Genomic DNA, 27,052 nt, shown 5'->3' on the forward strand with positions numbered 1-27,052 from the left:
TCTAAACAAATAAAGATAATTTTGATTTTGATTTTGATTTGATTTTGCTGCGACACCAGCCACGCCCCCTTGTCACATCTTCCTTTAGTTTCTGTGATCTGTGTGTTTTATGGACCACTCTGCCCAACTTACGATTCACTTTTCATCTAGGTGTCGCACAGAGCCATTGCAACTTGTTCATGACAAGAAAACAGCGCATGCCTGGCGCGAAAGAGGGGCAAGTCTACACATATCCTGCACAAAGGTAATTTCCTATTCAGTTACTCCACAAAAGTTTACGTATTTCTAGGTCTATTTGATTAAAATTAAAATACTACTAATATCAGCCTAATCTTTTACATACACTTTATGGATGTTGTTGATGGAGTTCTCTGAAATAAATTGACCCTCAACATACTGTATAAACATAAAAAACTGACACCAAACAAAAATAATGTTGAGGAGAGAGCAGTGGAAATTTCAGTTTACTTTGTTCCAACTAGTCTCTAGTTGGTACAGCTGTAGCACTAGTTAAGAAGACAACAAGAATTTGAGCAGACGAAACGTCAAGTTGTCATGCTGTATGCTCATCATGTACACACAATAAATGCTGAGCTTGGGACTTTTCTTCTTTTAAATTGTAATAAAACATCATTTTCAAACTCAATTCTCATTCTCCTGTATTTACTCATTATGTAGAGTCAGCTACCAATAGCTCGTGACGCCCAAACTGGCCAAAAAGTTGACAACACAACCTTATTCCAATGAGGGCTATCGTTTTTATACTTAACAGTTGGCACCCCTGGCGATTGACAGGACCTTACTCTGCAGTGGCGCCATCTTGATGAGTGCAAATGCGATAGTCCTCCTATCACTTTAGCGCTCACCAGCTGGTGCCACTGTCTTCGCTACTAGCAAGTGACAGGACCTTACTCTACAGTGGCGCCAACTGGTGAGCGCTAAAACGATAGCCCTCATTGTAAAAAAGCGTGTTACGAACTTTTTGGCTACTTTAGATGTCACAAACTATTTGATGTTGACTGTACAACTTAATAAATGTCAAGCTTGAGACCTTTCTTCGTTTCAATTGTTTTTCAAACTTAATTCAAACCCCAGATGGCGCAAAGCCCGCCGCCAATACCTCACAATGTCGTCAACCCGGTGGGGTTGGAGCGGCGCAACGGATACCGCGGACACCACAGGAGAAGGCGAGAACAGTTCCGGCATACCGGGCGACTCGCTGGCCGGGGAGGACAGTCGAGATGGATCGCAGACTGCCGCCAAAGATGACCCTAAGGTGAGCATTTGTAAACGCTTCTAATTAAACTGGTATGTGGAAACCTGGGACGGAATGGGACAAATCATCGCGCTCACAGATCTTGAAAATTACTAAAAAATCGGATGACCTAAGCAGAATCTAGTGCGTAAACTGTCACACAAATTTGTATCAGATTTAGGTGCAACCGCTCTTAGTCCTTACACAAACTACAAGTGAAAATTTACTTTACTTCTTTCTCCCTTTATTCAAGATGGGAAATCCATTAGCTTATAAACAAAATTCCAAATCTTATGTCCTTTAAACGTAACACATTTTATGTGATACACTGTTTATAGTTTACCTTTAAAGCCAATAATCTCATAATAACAGTTGATTTGTCAACTATAGGTAATTCAACAAGGAGTTGAATTTTGCTGCATGTTTTCCACAGGAATGGTTCTACGACGAGCTAGCGATGGAAGAGATGGAGACAGGCGAGGAGCCGGAAGCGGAGTCCGACGAGGACTACTACGACGACACCTATGCCAACCGTCGCCGCAAACGAGGGGGCGCAGCGCTCACCGGCCCGGGCTCCCGCGGCGGCCGCACGCGCAAGTCCCAGCCTGACGACACGCCTGCCAAGCGGGGCCGCGCGGTACGTACTAACTAGGGCTCCAGACAGGTTGCTATTGTCCATTGGGCGCTCTGGTGTCCAAGGACCGACGATTGTGGGGGCCCCATCCCCGCTCTAAAAAAGTGGAGGCCGACCAAGACTAAAGTCCGGTCGCCGAGCACGAATTTCGTCCAATAACCCCAAACTACCCATCCTTATCGCTCGCGCGTAATTATATTGCTGTCACGCTCGCACACTCACTGCGGCTGCCCTTCGCACAGTCGCGACAGCAATCTACGTTCGAGCGATAAGAATAAGGTAGCTTGGGGTCATTGGACGAAATTCTACGTGCTTGGCGACCGGACTATAGGGCTCCAGACAGATTCCTGGTGCCCACTGGGCGCTCTGGGCATTGAGGAGGCCATGTCTGCTCTAAAAATTCGGAGTTTGACGAGGACTACTACGGCGACGCCTACGGCCCGGGCTCCCCGCGGCGGCCGCACGCGCAAGTCCCAGCCTGACGACACGCCTGCCAAGCGGGGCCGCGCGGTACGTACTAACTAGGGCTCCAGACAACCCTCTCTTTCCACTGGGCACTCGTATTTAACCCATGGTTCCCCGATCGAGGGGGCCCCATTCGCTCTAAAAAAGTGGAGGCCGACCAAGACTGAAGTCCGGTCGCCGAGCACGAATTTCGTCCAATGACCCCAAGTTTCCCATCCTTATCGCTCGCGCGTAATAATATTGCTGTCGCGACTGTGCGACGGCCGGCCGTAGTGAGTGTGCGAGCGCGACAGCAATATAATTACGCACGAGCGATAACGATGGGTAGCTTGAGGTAATTGGACGAAATTCTACGTGCTCGGCGACCAGACTTTACTAAGATGACACCTATTTTTGTCGGGGAAAAATGCATGAAATCGCGTTCCTACCCTACGGGGCCAGGATAGGTTATGTGGAGCTCATCAAGTCCGAAGAACAAGGCATACCCACTAAAATGACCCCGTCCGTCATTCGTCTTAAGTGGGAAGGAACTGTGTAATTCCGGACAAAGCCTTCACTACTACGACGACACTTACGCCAAACGTCGCCGCAAACGAGGGGGCGCAGCGCTCACCGGCCCGGGCTCCCGCGGCGGCCGCACGCGCAAGTCCCAGCCTGACGACACGCCTGCCAAGCGGGGCCGCGCGGTACGTACTAACTAGGCCTCCAGATAGGTTGCTATTGTCCACTGGGCGCTCTGGTGTCCAGGGACCGACGGTTGTGGGGGCCCCATCCGCTCTAAAAAAGTGGTGGCCGACCAAGACTAAAGTCCGGTCGCCGAGCACGAATTTCGTCCAATGACCCCAAACTACCCATCCTTATCGCTCGCGCGTAATTATATTGCTGTCACGCTCGCACACTCACTGCGGCTGCCCTTCGCACAGTCGCGACAGCAATCTACGTTCGAGCGATAAGAATAAGGTAGCTTGGGGTCATTGGACGAAATTCTACGTGCTTGGCGACCGGACTATAGGGCTCCAGACAGATTCCTGGTGCCCACTGGGCGCTCTGGGCATTGAGGAGGCCATGTCTGCTCTAAAAATTCGGAGTTTGACGAGGACTACTACGGCGACGCCTACGGCCCGGGCTCCCCGCGGCGGCCGCACGCGCAAGTCCCAGCCTGACGACACGCCTGCCAAGCGGGGCCGCGCGGTACGTACTAACTAGGGCTCCAGACAACCCTCTCTTTCCACTGGGCACTCGTATTTAACCCATGGTTCCCCGATCGAGGGGGCCCCATTCGCTCTAAAAAAGTGGAGGCCGACCAAGACTGAAGTCCGGTCGCCGAGCACGAATTTCGTCCAATGACCCCAAGTTTCCCATCCTTATCGCTCGCGCGTAATAATATTGCTGTCGCGACTGTGCGACGGCCGGCCGTAGTGAGTGTGCGAGCGCGACAGCAATATAATTACGCACGAGCGATAACGATGGGTAGCTTGAGGTAATTGGACGAAATTCTACGTGCTCGGCGACCAGACTTTACTAAGATGACACCTATTTTTGTCGGGGAAAAATGCATGAAATCGCGTTCCTACCCTACGGGGCCAGGATAGGTTATGTGGAGCTCATCAAGTCCGAAGAACAAGGCATACCCACTAAAACGACCCCGGTGCTCCGTCATTCGTCTTACGACACCTACTACGCCAACTGATGACACGTCTGCCAAGCGGGGCCGCGCGGTACGTACTAACTAAAGCCCGGTCGCAGAGCACGAAGAATTTCGTCCAATGACCCCAAACTACCCATCCTTATCGCTCGCGCGTAATTATATTGATGTCACGCTCGCACACTCACTGCGGCTGCCCGTCGCACAGTCGCGACAGCAATCTACACGCGAGCGATAAGAATAGGTAGCTTGGGGTCATTGGACGAAATTCTACGTGCTCGGCGACCGGACTATAGGGCTCCAGACAGATTCCTGGTGGCCACTGGGCGCTCTGGGTATTGAAGAGCCTTGTCTAGTCTAAAAAGGCGGGAGTCTGACGGTGACGCCTACGACCCGGGCTCCCGCGGCGGCCGCACGCGCAAGACCCAGCCTGACGACACGCCTGCCAAGCGGGACCGCGCGGTACGTACTAACTTCTCTCCCGACTCCAGACAATCCTCCTTTTCCACTGGGCACTCTACACGTACGTGCCCATGGTTCCCCGAGTGAGTGGGCCCCATCTGCTCTAAAAACGTGGAGGCCGACCAAAGAAAAGCAAGTTTTGAGTGTCTTGAGACTTTCACAACTTATAGTCACTGGTGACAGGCTACAGCAAAGTGCTAAAGTCCGGTCGCCGAGCACATAGAATTTGGTCCAATAACCCCAAGCTTCCCATCCTTATCGCTCGCGCGTAATTATATTGCTGTCACGCTCGCACACTCACTGCGGCTGCCCTTCGCACAGTCGCGACAGCAATCTACGTTCGAGCGATAAGAATAGGTAGCTTGGGGTCATTGGACGAAATTCTACGTGCTTGGCGACCGGACTATAGGGCTCCAGACAGATTCCTGGTGCCCACTGGGCGCTCTGGGTATTGAAGAGCCTTGTCTAGTCTAAAAGGCGGGAGTCTGACGGTGACGCCTGCGGCCCGGGTTCCCGCGGCGGCCGCACGCGCAAGTCCCAGCCTGACGACACGCCCGCCAAGCGGGGCCGCGCGGTACGTACTAACTAGGGCTCCAGATAGGTCCCTTTTTCACAATGGGCACTCTAGGCAAATGCGCAAGACTTCGCGATCGAGGGGGCGCCATCCGCTCTAAAAAAGTGGAGGCCGACCAAGACTAAAGCCCGGTTGCCGAACACGAAGAATTTCGTCCAATGACCCCAAACTACCCATCCTTATCGCTCGCGCGTAATTGTATTGCTGTCACGCTCGCACACTCACTGCGGCTGCCCTTCGCACAGTCGCGACAGCAATCTACGTTCGAGCGATAAGAATAGGTAGCTTGGGGTCATTGGACGAAATTCTACGTGCTCGGTGACCGGACTATAGGGCTCCAGACAGATTCCTGGTGCCCACTGGTCGCTCTGGGTATTGAAGAGCCTTGTCTAGTCTAAAAAGGCGGGAGTCTGACGGTGACGCCTACGGCCCGGGCTCCCGCGGCGGCCGCACGCGTAAGTCCCAGCCTGACGACACGCCCGCCAAGCGGGGCCGCGCGGTACGTACTAACTAGGGCTCCAGATAGGTCCCTTTTTCACAATGGGCACTCTAGGCAAATGCGCAAGACTTCGCGATCGAGGGGGCGCCATCCGCTCTAAAAAAGTGTAGGCCGACCAAGACTAAAGTCCGGTCGCCAAACACGAAGAATTTCGTCCAATGACCCCAAGCTACCTATTCTTATCGCTATCGGACTATAGGGCTTCAGACAGATTCCTGGTGGCCACTGGGCGCTCTGGGTATTGAAGAGCCTTGTCTAGTCTAAAAAGGCGGGAGTCTGACGGTGATGCCTACGGCCCGGGCTCCCGCGGCGGCCGCACGCGTAAGTCCCAGCCTGACGACACGCCCGCCAAGCGGGGCCGCGCGGTACGTACTAACTAGGGCTCCAGATAGGTTCCTTTCCCACTAGGCACTCTGGGTATTGAGGGGCCCTGTCTGCTCTAAAAAGGCGGAGTCTGACAAGGACTACTACGGCGATGCCTACGGCCCGCGCAGATCCCAGCCTGACGATACGCCTGCCAAGCGGGGCCGCGCGGTACGTATTAGGGCTGTAGTCTTCACTTATATTCTCACTAAGGGATCCCCCACACTAGCGTGGAAAACCTTGGGGGAGGCCTTTGTCCAGCAGTGGACGTCATTTGGCTGAAACGAACGAAGGGATCCTTCACTGTTTGAGAAGCCAAACTGTACATCCTGGCTGTAGGAGCTGCAGTGGTGGGAATGATATTCGTCCGTCGAATTTAGAAGGTATATACCTGACGCCTGGGCACCACGCAGAAATTGTCCACACCATGTTGAAGTGGTATTTATAAGTGGCTGGAGCTTAACACTACTCATATGTTTACAAGGCGGATGAGTGTGTGCTCGCGGTTAGGATGTAAGAGGCATAAGAATACATAATACATACCCAGTATTATACCCAAATTAGTGTGAAAAAGTGTTAGGGCCAAAATGTGTAGGCAAGTAGAGTTGGGCTCTAAGCATGCTAGTATGTATACTCTATGGTAGGCTAAGACTAGTGGAAACCCACGCCATCAAGCTCCAGGTTAATCATGCCATCCATTCTCTACTCTACAATATTCTCTACATGTTACACTTTAAGGCGCTACCTCGTAAAAGTTTTCGGCCGACTGAATGCCTCGCACACAGAGGGATAGAAATATGATTTCTCAGTGCGAGGAAAGGGACAGCAATAGCGCGCGCGGCGCGGAATAAAATCACGTAAGCGACAAAAATCGGAAATCATGTATTTATTGAAAAACCTAACACTATTTAAAGAAAATAACTCCACCAGTACTTAGAATATGTTATTACCTTACCAATATACAAAATTTGGTATTGAAATATTAGCCTATCTGCTTATAAAACGAAAAACCGAGTAATAGAAGGGTCATCTTTGGATTTTTTTTCTATCGAGAAAATTGTTTCCATTCATGTTTCGGCTTCGACCAGACACTAGATTTATTAGTCAACTATGACATATTTCAAAATAAGAACATAAGTAATAAGAAAAGTACGATTAAAACTAATTCTGCGCTTCTTTAAAACGCCCAATATTCGCAAGGCATCACCTTAATCAGATAACCTAATTGTCATGTACATTTCCAGGGCCGCGGAAGGAAACGCGCTGGGCAAGGCACACTCCCTTACGAGACCACAGGCGACTCGGAAAAGCCATTCGGCTGCGAACGTAAGTCCACGCGCCGGCGGCACTAAGCCGCCATCACGGCACTGAACCACTGTTATTCGCCGCGGGAGATCAGTGTTGCCATCATAAAAAAATACAATATTTTACTATACAGACTGACGACATGGAAATCAGGACTGGATTATGTTGCAAGGTGCGATTATTGTTTTGATACATACGAAATAATGATGCAGGGCTTGAAGGAATAAATTTAAATATAATAGCTGTTAAAGTTATCTCAGTAAGTTATCGTTGGTGAAACGTTTTTACAGCATAGTGAATTCGCAAAGTAACTTGGTACAGTCTGCGTTAAATAGTTGACACCCAAAGTAGCTAAAAATTCGCAACAATCTTTGTTACAATTGAAATAAGGTTGGGTTATCAACTTCTTGACCACTTTGGGTGTCACGAACTATTTGACGTTGACTATATACTGATACTTTTTCTTTCAGTTTATAATACAATCAGAAAATAAGTCGCATCGTGTTACATAAGTCTCCAGTTTACTGCGGTATTCTATTTCCTTCCTTTTTAATAACTGACTGAATATTTTTTGTGATAGCAACACTGTCTCCCAATACAGTTGAAACACAATTGTTTATCATTTTATTGAACTTTGCCACTGATTTTGGAGTTAGCAAGTCCACGTGTTTTAAAACATTTTTATGTAAAAAGAATTTATGAAATGGCAATTTTAAAACGATTTGCACTTATAGGCTGCGTTCTACGCGCCAATAAATGAAATAATATCAATAGAATCCATTTAATTACAGTGATTTAGTAATGTCCACATACCAAAAGCATTTTATATTAGATAGTTCTTACAATAGTTGTTAGGGTAGACCATATCAAGAGCTTACGCATATAAAAAATACTAGTAAGCAGGGATGTAATATGGGAGTATAATCAACAGCATTGTTTATGTAAAAATACTACTAGACTAAACATTATTTTATAAATCTTAACTTTGGAAATCTTATTAGAACAAGAAGAGCCCGGCAAGGCGTTTCTCATACACAATCGTACGCCCCGCAAAAATCCGAAAAGAAAAACTAAATTCAAGCTTTGAAAATGTCCACGTGAAATTGTAAACTCCGTCAGTTTATAATATAACGCTTGAGATAGTAAACTAACAGTGGGTTAGGTTGTAATCTAACTACGTCAGATTATAATCTAACGGAATTCACAATTTTACGGTGTCCAGACATATTGGGTGGACTTTAATTTGCTTCTATTATATTACAGAAAATAATACTGTTGATTGCAGCATAATATCCATGAAATGTCTGCAAAATTAAAGCAAACATTCCCATTAGTGCAATATAAATTACATAATACATCAATATCCGGAGTCGAATTCTAGCGGTATAAATATTTTTCTTACGAATTAACTCTTCCAATAATTTCCGAGTATGCCTTTACATGAAAGATTTAACTAATTTATAGGTGAAATCATAATACTGTTTACACGCATGAAACGATTAAGTTTTCTTAGTCAGTACTCAGTAGGCGTGGGATGCGCGCTGTTTTATCGATTTTTTCGCGCTGTTTTATCGATTTTACGTGATAAGCCCATACGATTGTCGTCTAAAATCATTTGTAAGATTTTATCACGGTATGCATCCCAGCCTGACTGGTCAACCTCAACACTTCCATTCTAAATTAAAATCGATAAAATATCTACATTGCCAGAATCGGCTCCTAGTGAACCTTTGCAGATGTCATTATGACACAAATTTGCTCAATAGATAATAAAATCTGGAGGTAGCGAGGGGTCCTACTCCAAAAGAATCAGTTACGTAGCCGTTATGCGTAGGTTTATAGAACGAAACGGAATAGACCCTGAGTTGTTAGGTTTGGCGACGCGCTATTCGACGTATATCGAAAAATATACTACGTGTGATTGAAATAACACAAATATACCAAATGATTTTTATACAGTGTGAGTCACGTTAAAGTGTACATATGAAAATAGATGAAACTAGACCTATTTTTATCGACAAAAAAGAGGTCAAAAAATTTTTGAGATTTTTTTTTAATTTTTTATAGAAATTTTTTTCTTCCAATTACTTATTGTAAAGAAAACGTAATAACTTTGAAACTAAGCGGTATATCTTGATAAAATAAAAACAGTAATAATGCAAAATAACAAGCGATACTAAAATAATACATAAAATACACAAAAAATGCCAACAAATAATAAAAAATTATACTTTTTGAAAAAAATCTGCTTAAAAATTCGTGTTTTTTTGGTTATTTGATAAATATCTCCAAAAAATTCCCCTATAACCGGTGGTTTTTATTACTTTCTATTATTCTCTATCGTATTATCTTTGTAAAACCAAAAATCGCATGTCTCTATCCCTATCACAACATTTGCTATGATCGTTTGAACAAAGGCCTGCCACAACATTATTATCCGAAACAGGTAGAGACAATTTTAATTTTAACTAAAATGCTTATTTTACTTCGAAATCTTTTGTTTTTATTTGAAATCTAACTTGTCTTTATCAAAATTACAAATCTAGAGCCATTTTCAGTTTTGTTGTTAACGAAGCGTTGAATGGCGCGCCCGGAGAGGCTTAGTTCAAACGATCATTGCAAACGTTGTGATAGGGATAGAGACATGCGATTTTTGGTTTTACGAAGGTAATACGATAGAGAATAATAAAAAGTAATAAAAACTACCGGTTATAGGGGCATTTTTTGGAGAAATTTATCAAATAACCAAAAAAACACGAATTTTTAAGCAGATTTTTTTCAAAAAGTATAATTTTTTATTATTTGTTGGCCTTTTTTGTGTATTTTATGTATTTTTTTAGTATCGCCTGTTATTTAGCATTATTACTGTTTTTATTTTATCAAGATATACCGCTTAGTTTAAAAGTTATTACGTTTTCTTTACAATAAGTAATTGGAAGAAAAAAAATTCTATAAAATTTTTTTAAAAAATCTCAAAAAATTTTTGACCTCTTTTTTGTCGATAAAAATAGGTCTAGTTTCACATATTTTCATATGTACACTTTAACGTGACTCACACTGTATATTAAATTGGAACAGTTTAGTAAGCGACGATAGCCGAATGGTAAAAGGGTCGGACTGGCAGACTTGTCATCCGAGAAAGACTTAACTAATGTGATGAACCCACTCGAAATACAAGCATATTTAGCTTACTACAAGAGGTTAATGGGACTATTAGTAATTTGTATTCACAAAATAACGTCTCAACGAGTGCACATGAGTTTATAGCGTATACATGCACTAAGTTTAATAGTTTAATGCGTTACTTCAATTACACGTTGTATAGGGCCTTGTTATATAAAAATCTCGTTCTATCACTTGTATCACTCCAATTTTAGTAACACCCATAGATATGCGTTAATTAATTCAATCTAATGTCTATAGAAATTAGGAAAAATCTTCGCATATTAATGCTTAAAGTATATTTTAGAACTGTTACAATTCTTACTCCCCATCTAGTAGTTTATTTTTAATTCTAAGCATAGTTATTCAAATATTAACTTTTAGAGTAATAGGTTTTCAATTTTTGGTTTCGTATTCTGAAATGAATTGAATAACAATTCAAAGTCAAGTGTGAATAGATCAATCAGTGATTCATATCTATTTGAGTTTGAATTGAGTTTCCAGTGTCGTTTTAGAAAAGAAGCTATACCCAGCAGTTATTCATAAAAAAAATTGTTCAAAAATATTTGTTATACTTATTTCTTATGAATAAGGGCGTAAGTTTTACCCATTTAATTGCTACCATAAACCGAAATAAAAAGTTTATGAAATGCTTTCTTCCAATTCTAAACTTATACAAAAGGCCCAAGCATCAGGATTGTTACATAGAAGTAGGAGCCTGATAAGTGTACAGTAAAGAAAATTAACTAATAAGCAAAAATGAATGATTTGTAAGCGATTTAGAATTGATAGCGCCTCTGCATAGGGCTAGATTTTACGCTGGATTTGAGAAGTCATTTGTAAAGTACGGTACGATCGGGTAGCGCAAGCCTTCGAAACGTAAACACATAAAATTGTTGTAATATAGGACAGGGCCAATGAGTAATGTACTGTAGTCTTAGCTATATCAATATACAAGTAAGCGATTTGTCTTCATTGAGTAACTTGTTGGTGTGTGTCTAAAATAAAGAAAAAAAAACAGTCGGCCTGATTCTGAAATAAAATGTTTCAAGGAATACCCATAACTTATTCTTGAGACACTAGAAACCATCGTATTAAATGCGTCTTTTTCTAAAAGTCGCCTTTAGTTTTGTTTATTTATTTCCACAAGCTTATTTCTAGTAATGTGGACGTTAAGTTTGCTTGCAACAAACATTGGAATGCATAGATCGAGTTTACTTCATTAAGATAGTTCATTGACGAATTCATTAAAGATTCAGGTTGATCACTTACTTACTCATGTATGAAGTGTGTATCACAGAACGATGTCCAAAAACTCAATTGAGGGCTTAGATTGGATGAATTTCAATATTTAGACAATCACTGGACGTAATCTATGACTGAGATTTAATTCATTTTGAGCTCGTTTTTTCAATATGGGCTTCAGTAATCATAATAGACACATTTGCAATATTTTTTGCACATTGAGAACGGAATGCTCTTGATATAAAAAAGTATCTAATCGTTACTATAACCGATATGGGATGATGAAGTAGATTGTCTTATTGATAGTGTTGTAACGTTTGGTGGTTTGCCTTTGCCTTTCTCTATTTCACACACAAGCAAAGTGTGCGGTTTGGTGTGAATATGAACTTAGTAATCCGGTGAAAGCAATTTATTAAAATTATCATGATCGATGACACACAACAATAAGTGTAGTTTGTATCAGTGTATAGATTCAACATGCCTTCTTTATCGTTGTATGTATGTACGTTTTTGTATAATATTAGTGGTATAAGTGAATCTCTGGTGTAATCCTGTCGCTGGTTTATCATGTTTATTATTAGATAATTTTTAGGAAAATTTTAGGCTTTATACGGTGACTTACAAACGACTAACAATACAGTTTGTAAACTAAAATAAGTAATTTATATTTAAATTAAAGCTGATTAGATAATAGAATCTATAATATCTAAATATTCTAAATTTTTTGGTCTTACAAATGACTTTTTAAATATAATTTAGATGTCACCGTCAAAATTTTAATTAATTTATTACAAAAAAATATATAATCGTGCATTTAATTTGGTATGTTTTAAGGATAATTTTGTTAGTGTTTTAATTTCATAGCTAAGTAGCTTTTTTAATCTTCATTCTTCCTCATTTGGCTCGTACACATTGGCTGAAGCACGTAATGAAATAGGAATGTAAATCTACCATAGCTGCGGAATCAATATTTTGTATAAATGCATATTGTAGTATAGCACTTCGCCCAATGTGTATGACCGTTACGTCAATTAAAATGAAATACCGAAAGTTCAAATGCTTAAAATAATATAAAAAAATATGTGAAAGATTGGAATCTGTAACACCAATTAAATTATTGTTAATCTGACATACACTGCCACGGTATATTTTTACTAATCGATTCTTTGTATGGGCGTAGTTGTTCTGTTATTATAAAATTAGGATAGCGTAGTGGTTTTTTTTGTGTGTTCACGGTGCACTTGGTGGTTTTAGGATGACTTGGAAGTGATTTTTTTGCTAGATTAGCGCTAACAGCCGTCTAAAAAGTAAAAAACAAAGTCAAAAGCTGAAGGACATTGTGAACACACTTAGGGCCTCTTCACAGTCGTGAATCTCTAATTGGTTTAGAGGCGCCTTCATTTAAGGACTGCAGGGGCGCCACTGTAGTACGACTATCAACTCTCATCAATATCTTTAGGGGTAATAATCGAGTTCGTTTTTTAAGGAAGTACCGAAGCATGTTAATTTAGTAAATCGAGGATATTTATGACTGCGTTGAGGTCCTATCTGTTTGATACGGTTCTGTATCGAACATTTTATTATTAGTGACGTATAAAACTACGTTTGATTTTGTCGAGTAAGGTAAGATTAAAATATTGTGTTTCTGAATCTTAATGACCAACATAATACTGAAACAGAGGCTGATCTAAAAATCATAAGTCAGTGTGTTGGATTAATACTCGTATATTGATAGAACAAGGTCATTCGTAGTTAAAACGTTTTATTATAAACAGGATCTTATGAATAATCACAATTTTAATCACAATATTGTAGCACCATTTACTTTGGATGTGTATGACTCATGTGTCTGTGATAGAACTATTTATTTCGTCTCATGTAATCTTAATTCGATTCTATATCATAATAATTTCTTCATTATCGCAATGACTAAAGTTTTGCGTTTCAAATAATTGAAACTCAATTGAATGTACTCAGAAACAATGTGTTCAGGTTATTAAAATTAAGTAGGCATTCTGGGTTGTTCAAAAATGTACACAATTTAAATGTGCTGTGTTCATATATTGTTTGGTCTTGTTGGTATATGTAGGTAATGTGTTTTGATGGTTTTAGGGGTGTTCTCAGAGGTATATAAGTTTTGGTTGTACATAGTGAAAATTAAGTGTAGATAAATCTGGGGAAGTGATTCCACTTGTGACGCAATAGTTGAAATAACATACTTGTTTATAAGTTAGTTGCCAAAAGCAGTGATGGGGTCGATAGGTTGTTATATTAGGCTTCCATTCGCAAAACATAGATGAAATATTATCCTCATTCAGTAATAGAATATGTTAGATAATGTTATTAGAAATGGGTGTTAAAAAGTATTAATTTAATTCATACAATATTACGTAATGAATTCAATATCAATTTATTGTCTAGGGACATGGTAATAATAGTTTTTAAATTATACATTTTACGTTGACGACATAATAATTCGGTTCGAAATTGCCAGGTGTGTTTGGACGCAAAAATCAAGTATTAATGTGAAATTTTAGTCATTGTTCCTTTCTCGGCTTGGGTATAACAAAATCATTATTTATTCTATTTAAATTGGATCGGTGTATGTGAGGACTTAATGTTATTCTTAGATCCAAACTATTATTAGCACCCAAAGATTGTTATGAATTTATACAAGATATTTATGTTGAATAAGAAATAAAAATTATCCAAATGTAAAATTACTTTTGTTCATTTTTGATTGGACTCCAAGTTTGGATCTCTTGTTTGATACACTGAGGGTTTTATTAAAATTGTGTTTACTTTAATCCATAATATTAATCTTTCATTGGATCCGGCTCGAAGGACCAAATATTTGCGAAAGTTCTCAGTGTATCCATAATCGTTGTGTTCATTATGTTGTAAACTGTTTATGTTACTTGTGTCATGATCAAATGGCAGATCCAATGATTTGAAGTCATCAATCAAACGCTCCCCGGGAAGCCTGCGTCCTCCAGAACTGAACATAGACGTATCACGACGGGCCGGCTATAATATGCACGAACTGTACATCAGAAAGCCTTGTCAAAGAAGCAGCGGCAAAAAGACACTAAAATGCGTGGCCTACTTCACAAACGATTCCAAAAAACGACTGTGTTTGTCTCTTTCATTTATCCAAGCATAGCATGGTATCTGAAAGAGTCGAATAGATCAGATTATTTGGAAAAAATCGTGGCGTAGTCCTACTTGTCCAGATACAGTGCTGTTTTATATTTTGAAAACGCAACTACTGATTTTAAAGGCTTGATGAAATCGTTCGAAACATGTGCATATCGCTTAGTACGCACCAGCCACAATCGTACCCGGTGCGTACTACGCGTGACAAAGGTATTGATTGATGACGGATAATTACTGGAAGGCTGCGTCACATCGCATAACGCCGCTCGCCGTCGTGGTGCCTCCTCTATGCTCTGTTCTGATGACGTAGGCTTCTCTATACCCTAACTTATTGTGATATCGACGAAAGAGTGAACTGTAAAAGCAGACGGAGGCACTACGCACGGTGAGTAATTTCCAAATCAATTATATTCATGTAAAATAATCTAACGTCTCAATATCTTAGTCCATTCTAATTAAAATCCGGCTCGAAGGACCGTATCAGTCAAAGCATTTTTCTTATTGACACAGTGTGCGGAGCTAAATACAAGACGCGAGCCGGTCTCACTTACCACTTCACGCACACGCACAAGGATCCGCCGAGCGGCAGTGCCGGTGCCGCGGCTGGCAGTGACGGCGACTCGCGCGACAGCCGCGGCGGCGCCCACACGCCGCCGGCGGTGGCGGCGGCCCCATCGGCGGTCGGCGGCCCGGCTCAACCCGCGACAGAGTACCAAGATAGCTACGTGACGTTTCTGAACAACCCCGGAGTTGGTGCTGGTTAGTTCACGTTCTTGGCTTTTGAGCTCAGCAATTACCAAAATAGTTACTGTAGTTGACGAGACTTTATTGCCTAGGTCAAGAACGGAGTCTTTTGAGTAGTGTTTTTGGATACATACATTAGAATTGCTTCCGATTTTCTTGGCAACTTACACGTAGCATTGGACCGACAGCCGATGGGGGAAAATAATCTTTTAGAGACCGCATATTAGCTAGCTTACTGTTACCGTGAGACGTTTGAAATGAATGTTGAACTTAGGTTTTAGTAGAGCTTAAAGAGTCGCACGTTGCTCTCGTAGAGGAGACTAATGACTTGATGATTATTAAAATTTCTTAGCAATTAGAGTCGCTTCTCAAATTAAATTTTAAATGAACTACGATAAAGTCGAACTGTCTAAGGTGAGAATTGAACCCACGACTTTTCGCTTGCCGGGCGACTGCTATTCCACTTGAAAATTTCGACGGGTTCATCCAGTGTCTAAGTAGCTCAGTTGGAAGAGCAGTGGCCCGACAAGCGAAAGGTCGTGGGCTCAATTCCCGCTTAGGCAGTTTGATTTTTTGAAGTTGTTTATTTAAGAAATGGCTTGATGATGATGATGAAGATATTGAGGAAATTAGTAGTAGGTTGATGTACTGTATAATATTGTGTACCATTCCATAAGCTACATGTACCTCTCTCGCTCCAGCGACGTCGGCAGCCACATCGGCAGCCACGGCGCCGGCCCCGGCGCCGGTCCGGCGCGCGTCGCCGCCGCCTCGGCCGGCGTCGGCCGACACGTCGTCGTCGGACTCAGCGCACGCGCCGCTCGTGCCGCCCGCTACCACGGCTCCGGCGCCGCCGCCGCTGCCGGAGCTGAAGGAGCCGGCGACTAAGGTATGTACCCCTCTATAGTGTAGGCGACTGCCTGAGCTGAAGGAGCCGGCGACTAAGGTATGTACCCCTCTCTACAGTGACGTCGCCGCTGCCGGAGCTGAAGAAGCCGGCTACTAAGGTATATTGAAGTAGACCTGTTTTCTTTGCATGAACTAACTTTTTTTTGCCTTCGTGTGGTTTACATTTTAAGCTCACAGCAGACTTATCAACTCGGAAAAGGATCAACATTGTATGTAGGCAATAGGGCCTTTCGTACGCTTGTCAATCGCGAGGAGAGGTGTTTACGGTACGGTGCGGATAAGTGTGTTGCAGTATGGAGTTTCATACAAACAAAACTGACTGTCTTGAGTTGATACGGTTACAATCCCTGTGTAGAGTAATATTTCAACTAATCACAGTATTTAATAAAGATTGCGGAATTACTAAAGACCGTCCCTCCCCCTTTCTCTAAAATACCAGTAAAAAAGTGTCATTCGACCGACACGGACTTGAAATTATGTTTTGCACTCTTTTGTTTCATAGCGAGCGTAAGATTTTATCTGTTCGTGCCGTCGTCTGTACATTTGACAGAATACTTCAACGCCTCATCTCATTCCAGGCGTCACCATCACCATACTGCGACTTCTGCCTCGGCGACGACCGCGAGAACAAAAAGACGGGAACGCCCGAACAGCTCGTCAGCTGCTCCGACTGCGGCCGATCAGGTAAGCGCCGCGGCCGCCCGCGTTCCGTCCCGCTTCCCTGCTACCACATACAGAATCGAGTCTGCGAGAGACACAAACACCTTAAAGACACCGTCAGGCTTAATGGAGTCGTCGAAATATTGACCTCCATGTCATACCCCGCTGATGACTTCGACACCTTCGCGACGCAAACGAAATTGCTGCGCGATGAGTATGTTGAATACCCAGTCTCCCCGCCGTCGTCTCGGCAGAGCCCTGTCATGTAGGGAGGTTGCGTGGTGGCGCTAGTGAGCTTACGATAAGGTAGTGGCGCCCGTCAATTGTCATTTTGAGCTGTCAAAACGCGATTTTAACGACATCTGATCGCGAACTCAATTGACTGTCATTTGTTCAATTTCAAAGCTAATAAAAGTAGAATTTTACATCTATAGTCTGGTTTGCGAGCACGTAGAATTTTGTCCAATGACCCCAAGCTACCCAACCTTATCGCTCGCGCGTAATTAATTATGTTGCTGTCGCGCTCGCACACTCACTGCGGGCGCCCGACGCACAGTCGCGACAGAAAAATTACGCGCGAGCGATAAAGAAGGGTAGCTTGGGGTCATTGGACCAAATTCTACGTGCTCACAGACCGGGCTTAAATTGGACCCGGTTTTCAGGGCTACGAAGTATTTTATAAATTGTGTGTTGAAATTATTGGTTATAGGTGTCAACTACCCAATGCGTGTAATTTTTTATCGAAGTCAGCTTAAATAATTCGTTAATTTAAATTTGCTTTATTATTTATGCACACCAGCGCCACCAGTAACTATTTTCCCACACCCATTTGCTTATGTCACAAACTCGTGTGGTATGTACCAAAGAGGTATCACTCGTTTCACTAGAGGAAGTTTTTCGTTTCATACATTCCAATCCACGTTAAAGATTTTCGTTTTTTTTAAATATAGGTATTTGGAATTGGTATCGATTTATTAAAATACTTTAAAACCATTGTGATCTTATTGATGCCATGTCTACCTATTGTGACGACGGATGCCAAATATTTTTACATGTTATCTGTTGTAATTTTTTTAGATACCGCGTCTTAGTGGTTTATGTCATATCAACTTCAATCAACCGTATCAACTAGGTATATGGGCTGTATCAATAGGGATGTTTCTTGGGTAAAAAGCAAGAGTTTAAATTAGTCCATCGGCTAACTTATCAAAAAATACTCGACACGTATTTTTCACTTTTTCAAACTAATAAAAATTTAAAGAGATAAAGCGCGCCAAAGTTCAAAACAGGCCCGTGACGTCAAGGCGTGGTTAAAAGTGTAACACTTTGTGACGTCACGCGGAACTCTAATTGCTTTTTTAATTGAAAAGATCAAAGATAAATCTGGATAAAGAATAGGACAAAATATCATTGTCATTTTAAAAGATTATGCTAAGTTACGGTTAATTATAGAACTGTTTCAAACTTTAATTCATAAATGTTTCTTGCACATCTCTAAACCTTTTTTATCTTTTTTTCAAGCTCCGTACCTACACACACCGGCAGATTTAGAGGAACGGAAAAAAAAGCATCAATATCATCATTATTTTAGGAAAAAAATGCCTAATTATGACATTATTTTTTAATTTAATTCTAAATTTGAAAAAAATAATTGCCAACAGTATATTTTTTTAATTATTTTGTTTAAATTACCCCATCAACAGTTTCGTTGAGTGTTTTGAATTGAATGAAGCTTTTGCTAATTTGGATTTCTTTTACGTGAAAGATGTTTTTTTCTGAGAATTTTGTTGTGTAAGCATTCAGTTACTTATAAGGGTTTATTATGCCCAGCTTAGCACCGTCAGAAATCATTAAGGCAGATGAAATGAGAAGTAACGGCCATGCATACAAATCGGCTGCCGTAAGACGTCGTTGATCAGTATCGACCACCCATGGCAGTAACCAACGGTACAGATTGATCATTTCTGTCGTTAGGAGGAGGGTTCAAGTCAGAAAAAGGCGTACTTCGCGACGGGATGACCGTTTTTTACAACTTCGAGTTTTCAGAAAGTCGCGGTTACCTGCTGTTCAAGCCAGAAATAACCTTAAAGACACTCGAGGAGTAAGAGTGACTGAGCCCACAGTTCACAGGAGATTTACTGAAGTTGGTATAGGGTCGTGCATACCCGAGAAAGCTCCAACTTGTGACACAGCACCGAAAAAACATATTGAACTTTTCACGTGAATATCGTGATTGGGTCTTGAACGACTGGAGGCATGATCTCTTCACTTATGAGTGCAGAGTTCTCTTAAACCAGATCGATGGAAGATAGCGAATATGGAGACACAAAGAGAACGTAACATTTAGTCTTAATTTTGAAAATATCGTGGTTTATGGAGGTAGCTTAATTCTGGTGTGGGGAAGGATTTTTTTGGGAGCTCGCACGGAGTTAGTGGTGGGTGATGGAGGAAATACGACTTCTGAATGGTACACTAGGAACATTTTAGAAGAACATGATGTGCCATTTACTCCATTTATTGTGGACTCCTTTAGTTTAATTCACGATAATGTTCGTTTTCACAGTGCTCGCTCAGTACAGGCACATCTAAACCATTTGGATATACCCATGATGCAGTGGCTGGCAAGATCCCTAGACAAGAATCCTATAGAGCATGTCTTGGACTTTCTTAAAAGATGTGTTAAACTCAGAATACCACCGGTGGTGTTGAGAAACGCGTTACTAGAGGAATGGCAGACATTGCCCCAAAATACCCTTCATATCATTAACTGCAGCATGCTCAGATGAATGGAAACCATCATCAGAGCAAGAGGGGGAAATACCCATCATTAATTCATTCATTTGGATAGTGATAAGCTACCCTAATTTTTAATCTGGCCACAATTTCTAATTTTTGTTCAAAACTGAAAAATTGAAATTTCGTTTCGATGATTTTTTATTAAATAAAAACGACTAAATATTTAAAAAATATATGTTATTTTATTTTATTTTAATTATCTCTTTATTTTGTATAATAAATATTTCATAGATCAGTAGTAATTTTCCTTATTTTCATACTTTTTTTTGCGTTCCGCTAAATCTGCCGGTGTGTGTAGTTGGTCGATTGAAGTGTGTAAGACTACGAGTACATTACTTCCATGGTTTAGGCTTTAGTATTAAGCTCTCCTGTCAAAATTTGAATTGTATTGTGCCTTATTTTGAGGGCAGGTGTGGAAAGTCTTAAATATTGGCAATAAGATCAATTCGGTACTTAAAACGTTTTAGATAATACTCTTTCTCACTGTATGTAAAATTTGTGTTTTTAGTAACGCAATTAAATGTAAATATTTCATTATTTCATTAACATTTTAAATAAAATATTTAGCTGAGGAAAAAAACATTTTACCTTTTAAAATTTTGGGGACCTAAAAATAAAATGTATAAAATCATTTTGCCACACCTTTAAGCCTTATTTTAATGGATTTGAATTATCAAGGTTATGAAATTCGGTGAAATAAAATATTTAGCTGAGGAAAAAAACATTTTACCTTTTAAAATTTTGGGGACCTAAAAATAAAATGTATAAAATCATTTTGCCACACCTGTAAGCCTTATTTTAATGGATTTGAATTATCAAGGTTATGAAATTCGGTGAAATTGTTTAAACCTAAATATTTACTATCGCGTCAAAATAAGTCGTCATTATTACATTTTAGTCTTCGCAAAGCCAAATACATTATCAGCGTCATGTTTGTTGTAATGGTAGAGAAAACGGTATAAATTATCTTTGTTTTATGATAAGAAAATAATTATTTATTAGCAGATAAAATAAACATCGTTTAAAACTAGTTTAAACTGGTTATATCCTTAATTTATTGTCTCTCTTACTGACTCGGGTATCTCTAGTATTTTAAAAATTACTTGTCTCATTTTGTTACGTTACGGGTTAAGAGAGAGATAGATACAGCCGTTGTCTCTATCTAACTACATACATGATCATCCTAGCTTATCTAGTCACGCGTAGTCGAGTCACGGCGCTCCACAATATTGTGTTAATTTTCACCTATCACACATACACACTTTGACATATAATATAAGTATAGTCAAGGCCGGTCCACACTTGAGCAACTTTTTTATACATTGAGCATGGCGTGGGTCGCGGCCTAGTGTTGTCCATGGACGTACGTCGTACAGCTTCTGCCCTAGTCATATCCACCTCTGGAATAAATGATTGTAGTGCAAGGCTGTGTATAGCGCTTGAATGTGTTCCGATCTTAATTTAGATTGTACATTTGTGCTCATCATTTGACATTTATTTACTAATATAGTCTCTGAGCCAATACACGCCAATATAGTGTGTAAGCCATAGAAAGATCAGTGCAGAGATAATTTAAGACGCTATAGTGTAGACGACAAATAATGTCCTTTAGCGAGTACCTAGCGACATTTCGACGATATCTTTTGGTCGTTATAAGTATTTGAATACTGAATATTTACTCAAATTTTAAAAATTAAAGTATTATATTTAACGGTGTATATGGTTAATTGCTTGTCGCTTTTCAATAAAATGTTTTCGCTTTTAAAATACAATTATTTTTAAATTACTCGTTACATTTTTAAATATATTTTTAACAAAATTATTGTAAAAAACCATTCAATTTTATATGCCAAATGTCTAGTTGTTATCACTTGTTAATTACGATTAATTATACAATTATTGTTTTTATGTTAAACCACACCAAAAATGGTTAAGAAGTTGATCATCGTTTTACTGTCTATCTAAACTTATACATATGTTTCAGCTGATAAGAAAATCGTAGGTAGGTTTATCGTAGTAATACACAATCCAAGGAACATAAAAACTTTTTTCTATTTAGATGTGCAAAGTGTGTATGTTCTGCTTCCCATTTGAAAGTTACTTTTGAGTATTGAAGCAATTTTACCAATCGTAGAGCTTGTTATGTGCCTTTTATCGCTTGTATAAATGTTTTTCACGTTTAATATAAATTATACAACCCAAAGATTTATTAACGAAAATCCTAAATGTTAAGTTAAAAAGACTAACTCGATGTTATAAAAAAAACTTCGCATTCCTTTAGTTTATATTTGTTTCATTATAATAGATGTTTAAGTTGAATTGTTAGGTTAATGTTTTATATACTTAAAATTTTAAGATTATTTGACAAAACATATTTTACTTATATTATCGTTTTATAATAAAAAATAGACACTATATTATATTACAAATAAATAATTATATCTATGACTTAGATAGTTATTATGTATAAGAGATATTTACATAATATTTAATGTTAGTAACTTGTAATCGTCTATAGATTCATATACAACACTTTAATATAGAACGTTGGAATAAATGACAGCTGTAAATTATAACCAAATGTAGAGTAAATATAGCAGTGGATTTGACATATCTAGTAATATATCAATAATATAACAATAGCATATCTATACATAATCGTCTGTTATATCAATATTAATTTAAACCTTAATATGATAATATTTAATGTCATTTTTACAGCTGTCGACATTGTTTGTTCAAATTTTTTTATGAACATATTTAACTATGATATGATTTAATAACGCAATATTTGCTTTTATTATTCACTCCTTCGGTGCCTTAACTGCAATATTTTTTAGATTATTGTCTTATGTATAAGTTTAATATTGTATGTTGGACAGCTACTTGGCCAAATGTACCCTCAATATAGTGTGTAATCTGTTTGATCAAATGTGACACCATATTTAAAATATCACAGAATCTCCATTCTGTATTACACGCTAATAAATGAATATAAGATGTTTTTTTTATTTTGTTGTTTAGTGAAATATATTTATGTTTTATAAATCCTGGCCAAGTTGCGTCTTATGTTAATATAGTTTATTATTTCATAGTTACCGTGTATCTCGAATATATCTATATTGTGCAGTTTATTTTATTCCAAAGTATCAAAAAATATCAAGGAAGTGCATACGTTGCAACCCAAAGATTGTTGACGAGTTGTTTTATATTTTATCGGACCGTAGTTTAACATAGGTTAGAATGTAGGCACACTTTGGTATCCATGATATATGACAGAGTGTTCCTATAGCTTGAGTTTCCACAGACTAAATACAAAACCGGTGCGCATATTTGACAATCGGTAAAAAAACTATTTAAAATGCTTGCTGTTTCAATGCGATGTAAAAAAAATGATTTGCAGTGACGACGTTTAAACTTTTTTGTATCTTCGCATGCTATAAATGGTTTGTGTATTCCTTTTAATCTGTGGAAACGTTTATTTAATTCTGTTTTTATTTTTGTGTAACGTGGACGTTTTTTTAAACATTAAACTGTATTTACAAGTGGCCTGGTTTCATTCGTTGTGCTGAAGAATAGTGAAGTTACCGTGCACTTCCTAGCGACATTTTCTGATACTTTAAACTCGATGATTTAGTACGTACTTTGATTATGCTCAGTGTCGTTTTTGTTTTGTTTATTTTCACTATTGTTCGGCACATTTTATTTTCCCTTATTTTTTTATTGAAACAGTTGATGGTGCTAAAGAAGATTCGATAAGGTAAGAAAATCTTATGTGCCTAACAATATGTGAAATATATTTGTGTAACCTCGCTTTTATTCGGTGTCAGAATGCGAATGCAGTGGGTTATAGGGCTGTCACTTAACCCAGTTAGTGCCTGAAGTATCAGAGCGACACCGGAGGGTGTTTCTGTTGACGTCAAACGTCAACGTCATAACGTCATTGTCGGCCGTTTGGTGTAGTGGTTCGAAGCGGACTACTATTCCGGAGGTAGCGGGTTCGATTCCCGAACAGTACAAACATTGGTGTGCATGAACATATTCGTTTGTATTGGACTGGGTGTTTTCTATGTATAATAAGTATATATTTACAAAAAAAAAGTATTTAAGTATGTTTATATCCGTTGTCTAGTACCCATAGTACAAGCTTTGCTTAGTTTGGGACTAGAAGCGCAGTGTAAAATGTCTAAGGATATTTATTTTATTATTTATTTATAATATGTCAATGCCACCCCTCCCGTGCCGCTCCCATATCTCAGGCACTGCCTCAGTAATGCGCTAACCCTATAGCTATTGCAATTATATTCTAAACTGAACCATTGCTTTGTCATTATCAATGTGACTAAGCCAGTCTTCTTCAAAAGGCTGACTTTCAATGCGTAAAGTTATTTTAGACCAATTAACTATCGGCCTAAACGTCCAATTTAACCAGCTGGGCTAGAATGCGCGCCGTGATAAAATCTTATCGATGTTTTAGTCGACATGACTTACTTGACTTATGCCCGTTTTAACCATCAAGCCTTAATTTTTAAGTGACCCCTATGTAAACAAAATTCCTATTATTTGTTACTATAGGGGTCACTTAAAAATTAGGGATTATTGGTGAAAACGGGCATTAATGTCATATGTCCCCTAGATGGGGTAGAGGGCGTCCACAACAGTCCTCCATCGCGTTCGGTTTTGAGCTTCGCGTTTAATCTCGCTCCATCTTGCCTTATCACGTAAAATCGATAAAAGGGGCGATAAAATTATATCGCGGCGCGCATATAGCTACTAGTAGCTTATCTTACATTATTTTGCTATAGTAATTGTTGTGTGTACAGGGCACCCCACCTGCCTGCAATTCACCGCGAATATGATGGTGTCGGTGTGCAAATACCGCTGGCAATGCATCGAGTGCAAGTGTTGTTCGCTCTGCGGAAACAGCGACAACGATGTAAGTACCTTACCCGACTGCGCGAGGGAGGGCTATGCTTTAGGCCGCTTGTACAGTCAGCTTCAAATACTTCGTGATATCTAGAGTAGCCAAAAATTTCGCAACACGTCTTTGTTGCAATTGGAATAAGGTTCTGTTGTCAACTTTTTGGCCACTTTGTGTGTCACGAACTATTTGACGCTGACTGTACATGCTAAGAAAAGTCGCCGGTCCTCATAAAGTTAATATACCCATCGGAATAGGGCAACACGATTGAGATGTCACTAGCAGCAACTCTGATAAAAAGAGATGCGTGATGCCGTCGCCGTCAAGTCAAACAGAATCGTTTTTTGCAACTATTTGACAGTTCGTTGGCACTCATTGTCACGCTGAAAATATGACCTCTTGACATTTTTTAAAATGCAATATAATTAAACATAATATACAGGATCAGCTGCTGTTCTGCGACGACTGCGACCGCGGCTACCACATGTACTGCCTGGCGCCGCCGCTCGAGACGCCGCCCGAGGGCTCCTGGTCGTGCGCGCTGTGCATCAAGCAGTTCCACTGCAAGGACTAGGTGAGACGGTGTTGCTGGGAACATTGCCAGTGTTGCTGAGAACATTGCCAGTGTTGCTGAGAACATTGCCAGTGTTGTTGGGAACATTGCCAAAGTAGGGATATACTGCGACGTTGCTGGGAATATTGTCAAAGTACACTGCAAGGACTAGGTGAGACGGTGTTGCTGGGAACATTGCCGATGTTGCTGAGAACATTGCCAATGTTGCTGAGAACATTGCCGATGTTGCTGGGAACATAGCCAATGCAGGGAATATACTGTGACGTTGCTAGGTGAAAATGTGGCCCAATGTTGCTGGGAACATAGCCGATGTTGCTAGGAATATTGCTGAGGACATTGCCAATGTTGCTGGGAACATTGCCAAAGTAGGTAATATACTGCGACGTTGCTGGGAATATTGTCAAAGTACACTGCAAGGACTAGGTGAGACAGTGTAGGGAATATTGCCGAAGTTGCTGGGAACATAGCCAATGCAGGGAATATACTGTGACGCTGCTAGGTAAAAATGTGGCCCAATGTTGCTGGGAACATAGTCGATGTCGCTGGGAACATAGCCGATGTTGCTGGGAACATAACCAAAGTAGGGAATATACTGCGCGCCTGCGACCGCGGCTACCACATGTACTGCCTGGCGCCGCCGCTCGAGACGCCGCCCGAGGACTCCTGGTCGTGCGCGCTGTGCATCAAGCAGTTCCACTGCAAGGACTAGGTGAGACGGTGTTACTGGGAACATTGCCGATGTTGCTGGGAACATTGCCAGTGTTGCTGAGAACATTGCCAGTGTTGTTGGGAACATTGCCAAAGTAGGGAATATACTGCGCGCCTGCGACCGCGGCTACCACATGTACTGCCTGGCGCCGCCGCTCGAGACGCCGCCCGAGGGCTCCTGGTCGTGCGCGCTGTGCATCAAGCAGTTCCACTGCAAGGACTAGGTGAGACGGTGTTACTGGGAACATTGCCGATGTTGCTGGGAATATTGCCAGTGTTGCTGGGAACATTGCCGATGTAGGGAATATAATGCGACGTTGCTGGGAATATTGTCAAAGTACACTGCAAGGACTAGGTGAGACGGTGTTGCTGGGAACATTGCCGATGTTAGAACATTGCCAGTGTTGCTGAGAACATTGCCGATGTTGTTGGGAACATTGCCAATATTGCTGAGAATATTGCCGATGTTGCCGAGAACATTGCCAATGTTGCTGGGAACATTGCCAAAGTAGGGAATATACTGCGTGCCTGCAACCGCGGCTACTGGTCGTGCGCGCTGCGCATCAAGCAGTTCCACTGCAAGGACTAGGTGAGACGGTGTTGCTGGGAACATTGCCGATGATGCTGGGAACATTGCCAATATTGCTGAGAATATTCCCGATGTTGCCGAGAACATTGCCAAAGTAGGGAAAATACTGCGTGCCTGCAACCGCGGCTACTGGTCGTGCGCGCTGTGCATCAAGCAGTTCCACTGCAAGGACTAGGTGAGATATCGGACTATTCCCACCTCTCGTTCCCACCGCTGCAACTCCTGTGTAGCCAGGATCTACAGCTTGACCGCCAATAACAACCCAACCAGTTAAGGTCAAGTTTGTCCCGGGGAAAGTTAAACTGTCATTGGACCCGCAACGAAATTAATCAGAAGAACATAGGAGTTCGAAGTTTTATTGAACTACAGCCCCGTATTTCACATAA

The 27,052-nt window shown here is 40.8% G+C and overlaps 1 protein-coding gene across 1 annotated transcript; it reads left to right on the top strand.

Annotated features, from left to right (window-relative positions):
• Positions 1 to 150: 150 nt before the first annotated feature.
• d4 (double PHD fingers d4) lies at positions 151 to 25,395 on the top strand (the record flags this gene model as incomplete). Its single annotated transcript, XM_028309719.1, is given in 9 exon segments — positions 151 to 244; positions 1,096 to 1,276; positions 1,689 to 1,892; positions 7,142 to 7,223; positions 15,276 to 15,524; positions 16,211 to 16,455; positions 16,997 to 17,102; positions 24,698 to 24,810; positions 25,238 to 25,395. Coding segments are annotated over 9 exon segments (1,406 nt in total), but the record flags the coding sequence as incomplete, so codon positions are not given.
• Positions 25,396 to 27,052: the final 1,657 nt, after the last annotated feature.

This window comes from Ostrinia furnacalis, unplaced genomic scaffold, assembly GCF_004193835.3.
Source record: "Ostrinia furnacalis isolate ACB-3 unplaced genomic scaffold, ASM419383v2 OfSCF2811, whole genome shotgun sequence".
In the NCBI taxonomy this organism is placed as follows: Eukaryota; Metazoa; Arthropoda; class Insecta; order Lepidoptera; family Crambidae; genus Ostrinia; species Ostrinia furnacalis.